This window comes from Molothrus aeneus, chromosome 14 (genome assembly GCF_037042795.1).
Source record: "Molothrus aeneus isolate 106 chromosome 14, BPBGC_Maene_1.0, whole genome shotgun sequence".
Taxonomy (NCBI): Eukaryota; Metazoa; Chordata; class Aves; order Passeriformes; family Icteridae; genus Molothrus; species Molothrus aeneus.
In genome coordinates this window covers 4,398,529-4,404,779 of record NC_089659.1, presented here as the reverse complement: position 1 = coordinate 4,404,779, position 6,251 = coordinate 4,398,529, and the positions used below count along the sequence as shown (strand labels likewise).

General features: G+C 57.7%; 1 protein-coding gene across 1 annotated transcript; it reads left to right on the top strand.

The window, feature by feature from the left end:
- The first annotated feature begins 206 nt into the window (after positions 1 to 206).
- On the top strand, positions 207 to 6,019 carry ITGB1BP2 (integrin subunit beta 1 binding protein 2). The gene is made up of 11 exons (XM_066559599.1): positions 207 to 270; positions 451 to 500; positions 587 to 643; positions 914 to 1,062; positions 1,198 to 1,310; positions 1,548 to 1,606; positions 2,510 to 2,580; positions 2,806 to 2,908; positions 4,260 to 4,379; positions 4,794 to 4,856; positions 5,576 to 6,019. The coding sequence occupies exons 1-11, from the start codon at positions 207 to 209 to the stop codon at positions 5,837 to 5,839; spliced, it is 1,113 nt and encodes a 370-aa protein (XP_066415696.1). The 3' UTR covers positions 5,840 to 6,019.
- Positions 6,020 to 6,251: the final 232 nt, after the last annotated feature.

Genomic DNA, 6,251 nt, shown 5'->3' with positions numbered 1-6,251 from the left:
GCCCAGGAATGCCTGCGCAGACACGCGAGGCGCCGAGCCCCAGCAGCTGCCCCGTCCATCTTTAGCCCGGTCTCCGGTTACCGGCCGCCTCCAAAGGCAGGCACAGCCAGCCCCGGCCCCCGGGCTGCGCAGAGGGCTCCGGGCAGGGCTGGGGCCGATGAGATTGCTGTGGAAGGACTGAAGGACGCTGCCGACACGCCTGAATCATGGCACTGCTGTGCTACAACAAGGGCTGCGGGCAGAGGTTTGACCCCGAGCACAACGCCGAGGGTGAGTGAATTCGTGCGCCTGCCACCGGAGGGAACAATGGGAATTGTGTGCTGCTTTCCTGGGGTGTGCCCAGCCCGGCACAGGCACCCGTAGGGCAGGAGCTGCCTCTGGAGCTGTCTCAGGTGGCTCATGGGCAGGATTGCTGCTCCTGAAAGCTTCTGCCCTGTTTTCCCTTTTCAGATTCCTGCCTGTATCACCCCGGTGTCCCCATTTTCCACGATGCCCTGAAGGTGAGTGGGGCTGCAGCTGTGGGGAGTGACCTTGTCCCCAGCAGCACTGCCCACAGCTGACCAGCCTGTCGTGTCCTGGTGTCTAGGGCTGGTCTTGTTGCAAGAAACGCACAACAGACTTCTCTGAGTTCCTCTCCATAAAGGTGAGTGACCTGCCAGCCCAGGTGCACCCACTGTTCCTCCATCCTTTCCTTCTGGTCCCTGCCCAGTGCTGTCCCACCCTGTCCTGTGTCAGGGATGTCCCTTTTCCCCTGCCAGCCAGGGATTTGTGTCTGCTTCCAAGGACCCTCCAAGCAAGGTCAGAGCCCATCTCAGCAGGACACTGAGCCACCTCATCATGGAAACTCACAGGGTTTGGGGACAGCCACCAGGCTGAGGACAAAGCAGTCATGGGGCTTGTCTCTGCTGCTCAGGGATGCACAAAGGGGTTTCACAGCAAGGAGAAGCCCCCTGAGCCCTCCAGCCAAGAGAAGACCTCAGATGAACCAAAGGCCAAACCAGTGAAGGAGCTCATTGTCCAAGGACCAAAATCAGCTGAGAAGATGCTGCGGGAAAGACCAAGGTGAGAAAGGCTCAGCTAAGTCCTGCCCTGCTGTGTCACTTCTGTGTGTGCCCTGCCCTGCTGCTCTCTCAGGAGAGGCAATGGTACTTAAATCACAGAAAAACCCACTTGGCCTTTGCTGCTGCTGTTTCTCAGCTCTGATGAGCCAAGACAACTGCTGCCAATTAAAGTATCCAGGTCTCTGGAGCAGGCACTGGAGAAACTGAACGTGTCCTCTGAGGACAAGACACTCGAGAGCACTTGTACAGGTAAGGACAAGCTGATGGATGGCTCTGGGGTTGCACATGGCAAATTCAGCAGGGGGTTTTGCATGACAGCTCAGGGCAGTCAGTGAGTGCTGCATGTTCAGCTACCTGCAAAACTGTGTCTTGGAGGCACATTGGGATGGTCTGTGCCCACCTGGGGACCTGGCAGAGGGCTGGGTAAGGATCTGGGGGCAGGCAAGGGCAGTGTGTGTCCTGGGTGAGGTTGTGTTGCTCTCACAGGTGAGGAGGCTGCCCAGGTGAGAGCTGGCACCACGTGCAAGAACGCAGCCTGCAAGGCGGTGAGTACCTGGCAGTGAGTGCCCTGACCCCCCTGTGCCTCTACCCTCCTGTGCCCTGACCCTCCAGTGCCTTGCTCCAGGAGCATCACAGGCCCAGGTTCAGGGCAGGTATCAGGCAGGTGGAAGGTGGCAGTGCCCACCTGCTCCATATTCTCATCCCACCCTGCGAGCGGCCACCTCTGTCACCTCCCACCCGCTTTCCTGCAAGAGGCTTCCAGATTGGTGGTACATTTGTGTTTCACTGCTGCTGACTGCTTGCAGTGAAATACAGCACATGTTCAGGGTTGGACACGTAGACAAAATGCACATGGAACAATTCCCACCTGCCTTGAACTGATGCAGCTCAGCCCAATTTCCCTCTTGCCCAAGGCTGCCTTGTGGAGCACTGCCTGCCTCGAGGATGAGTGGGAGGGTGGAGCTGTGGCAGGGATAGGATGCTTGGAAAGCTGCAGTGAGGGAGTGGGGAGCAAAAGGCAGGAGGCAGATGGGGCCATAAGGCTGACATGGCCTCTGGAAAGGAGGGGAGAGGACAGCAATGACAAATCACCCCCTGCACCTCAGAGTGAGTTTCTGTGCTGTCTAAACGTGCTCACTGTGCTTCTGTTGCCAAGCCCTGGGCTGGGAGCAGGCTGTGTTTGGGAGAAGGGTACAGAAGGGCTGCTGGCAGGGTGGCAGGGGTGACACTGTGGTGCTGCCAAGGTCAGGGTGGCTGCCCTGCCAGCAGGGAGCAGGGACAGGTGATGGGCTGCTGGCTGGGCATGGTCCCAGAGGGAGCCTTCACAGAGCCTGGCAAAAGGGTGATGTAGGGCATTGTGCTGTGCCCTCTACAGGGATGGGCACCTGTGCCCCATTACCCTGTGCCTGAGACACAGACAGAATTTTCCTCTGCTTCTTTCTCCACAGATCTACCAGGGCCCAGAGAGTAACACAGAGGTTTGTACGTTTCATCCTGGCGTTCCTGTCTTCCACGAGGGGTAAGAAACAACCTTTTCCCAAAGCAAACTGACCCTGCCACGGGCTGAAAATGCTGCATGGCAAGGAGGTGGCCCCAGCAGCATGGGCACTGCAGCTGTGGGTGACACCCTGCAAGGGGACAGGTGGGCAGGGGCAGCTCCTGGGTATGACCCCCTCTGCCTCACCACCCTGCTGTGGTCCCTCTCCTGCTCCTGACCCCACTCAGGTCACCCTGCTCTCCTCAGGATGAAGTACTGGAGCTGCTGTGGAATCAAAACCACAGATTTCAGTGCCTTCATGGAGCAGCCAGGCTGCAGCCATGGGTGTCACTGCTGGACAGAAAAGAAGGTAAGGGGGCTCTCAGCAGAGGCAACTCATGAGAGCAATTGGCATTATTGGCATTTGAGAGTGCTCCTTCCCTTGCTCTGCATTCACACAGGTTTCTGCATTTTGTTGTCTTAATATCTATAATTACTGACAGAGGAGTGCACAGGTTTGAATGGCCAGTCTTCACCCATCTGCCCTTTAAGGTGCTGCTCTGAATTCACAAGATGTGTCAGCTCTCACACCCAATGGGCAGATGTGCAGTAGAAATCTGAACGAGGCAGGACCTGGCCCTGGACACAGCATAGCCAGCATTGCAGGCTGCCACACAGAGACAGGTGGCTGGGCACAGGAAAAGTCCTACCAAAAAAACCCCAAAGGCTTTGACAGATGATTGCAGATAACTGAATTTGGCTTTAATGAAGCTTTCCCTCTGCAGCTGCTTCTCAGGAGGGATCTCATCCACATACCAACATGGTGTTATGGCAGGGCAGTGGGGACCAGATCCCAATTCCCAATACTGTGTCTGTAAGCTTCCCCAGGAAAGTTCTTGACTGAAAACAAGCTTGAGCTAGGAAAGTTGGACCAAAGCAGCCCAGGATAACCCTGAAAGTGCACAGTGTTCCTCTGAGTCAGCATTGCTCCCAGCAACCCTCTCTGAGCCCAATCTCCTCTTTGTCCTGGAGCAGAAAATGTATCCTGAATGTAAAGGAGGCTGCAGAGAAGGAACTGTGGTGTTGTGATGCAGATGTTTGGTGCTAATTGTCACCTGAGGGCCAGGATCTGGGGCCAGGGCTCCTGCTGGAGCATTTCTTTGGCTGATAGTGTGGAGGGCTGCAGGGGGTCTGTCTCCTTGTGCTGGTCAGAAATGAGCTGGTGGGGACACAGGCCTGTCAGTGCCTGTGGTGCTGACACAGTGGACAAAGATGAAATGTGGGGGTTTCATCTGGGGCTCATCTGACTCCCAAATGCAGCATGGAGTCATGATCCATGCCCAGTGACAGCCCCTGCACTGCCCTCCAGGCTGAGTTTCCTGGCTGTGCACAGCACTTAGGGGCTTGGGCACAGCAGAGTGACTCTGGAACTAGAAGGAGATGTCTCTGATCTCAGAGTGCCCTGAGGGAACCCAAAGCACAGCACAGATGTCCCATGTTACATAGGATGGAGGCATGGCAGGGGCTGCCCCCCTTTGCAGAAACCATCTCCTCTCAAAACCTGCACCAAAGGCAGGGTCTGTTCTCGCTGAGCTGCTGCCAATCCGAGCTACCAGCACAAGGGAGATGTGCCAGGAGCATCCTGAGGCTCAGCCGTGCCCTCTGCTGGGGCCGTGCCTGAGCCCAGCCGTGCCGTGACGGGCTCCTCTCCTCCTGGGCAGGGCAAGAAGGCGGTGCTGTGCCGGCAGGACTGGCACCAGACGGGCAGCCAGGTGGTGGTGACAGTGTATGCCAAGAACCCCCTGCCCGCCCTCAGCAGCGTGAAGGCAAACCGCACCGTGGTGAGTGGGGTAGGCTCTGCGCCCTCATGGCCCACCGGGGTTTGCAGGAGCCTGCTGGGTGCCTGGCGCTCTTTGGTGACCTGTGGCTATCAGCAGGGCTGGCACTGCCAACCTGCCATCCCTGAGCTGAGAGCCTGGTGGCCCCACTGCTGCATCTGCCCAGCAGCTCTGGCTTTCAGCTTCAGTGGGTGGGTGGATTTGCTGGCTTTGGGTCCCTTGACCTGTGACATAGGTGAAGCTGTCATGCTCTGACAGGGGTGAAGTGTTGCCAGGTGCTGAGGGCATCACCAGACCATTACACTGGAGCCAGGGTGTGGGATGCAGTATGGTGCTGAAAGGCAGCTGCACTGTCTGGGGGAAGAGCTCTGGCAGTGCTGTGCTACCCTCTCAGATAATTTTCTGTTGATCTTTCAGCTTGAGGCTCATGTCATCTTTGAAGGGAATAAGATTTTCCAGGCAGAACTGGAGCTCTGGGGGGTAAGATCCTGTTTGCTTTGATTTCCCTGTTCCAGCAGTTCTGCATGGGGCTGGGCTGCAGCTCTGGGAGGCAGCCTGAGCTTTTCATCCTGGGCTGGGTTGCCCAGATACAAGCATTTATGGCCATCTCTGCTGGGAAATGCCTTAGGGGGTGTGAGGAGGCTGAGGTGGCTGCACTGACTGATCCAGAGCTAAGGTCGGAGCTGGAGGTCCCTGCCAGCCCTATGGGTGTTCTGGGTTTGCTCCCAGGCTGCCCCAAACGTTCTTTGGCCCAGCAGGTCCCTGTCTCCCCCACAATCCTGCTGTGAGTTGCAGGTCTGAGCTATGAGACTGATTTTTCAGCTGCTCGCTGGCTGGGGAGAGCAGCAGTGAGGCTCAGGAATTTGCCTGTGCGTTTCTGGTCTGTATTTCTGGTGCTGGCTGTGCCTGCAGGCGGCAGAGGGCTGACAGGTGTGGGGATGGCTGTGTCTCAGCGCAGCTCCTGCTGGGGGGAGGCTGCGAGTGCAGCTGAGACAAGCTGAGCTCTCCTGAGCTCTGAACCAGTGCGGCGGTGCTGCTGAGACACAGCAATGTGAAGCTCAGCTCAGCACAGCTCAGCTGCAGCTCAGCTTCTCCTGGCACAGGAGGAGATTTCTCCTCTGGCAGGGCTTTGCCATGAGGGGAAGGCTGAGCTGCCTGCCCTCCCCTGCCTGGCTCACTGCACCTTTCCCACTCTCTAGACCATTGATGTGGAGAAGAGCTTTGTGAGCATGGTCCCAGCCAAGGTGGAGATCACGCTCTGCAAAGCCAGCCCTGGCTCCTGGGCCAGGCTGGAGCTCCCCCAAAGCAAGCTGCAGTCCTGTGGTGAGCAAGAGAAGGAAGCTGCAAGCCCAGAGGAGCCTGGGGCTGTGCAGGATGAGGACTCTGATGACAGCTTGAGCTGGTCCGAGGAGGAAGATGAGGAAGAGTTGGGAACACCGGATATGATAACACCGAGTAACTGATGGTCGAGTGCTTCAGCCATTCCCTGGGTCCTGTGCCTCCATCCCTTGTCCCAAGCCGCTCTCCAGCTCTCCTGGACCCCCTGAGCTGCTGGGCACCTTGGCACCAGCTCCAGAAGAGCAGACTTAGTCCAGAGCCGTGTGAAGGCTGCAGTGTGGCCTCTCCCGGGTCGGAAGGGACAATTAATAAACACCCAGAGCAAAGGCTGTCCTCTGAAATCCGTGACGGGCGCTTGAGAAACATCCGCGGGCCAAACCCTGCCTTGTGTCACTTCCTCTTCTGTGCCTGGCTGGGGCAAGACAACAGGAGGAGTCACCTTCGGTGTCCCTGGGGATTGGGCGTTCAGAGCCCAGCACCCTCCCTGACCCTGGCATTTCTGGGGGTGGACAGAGCCTTCCCTGCCGCTCCTGGGGT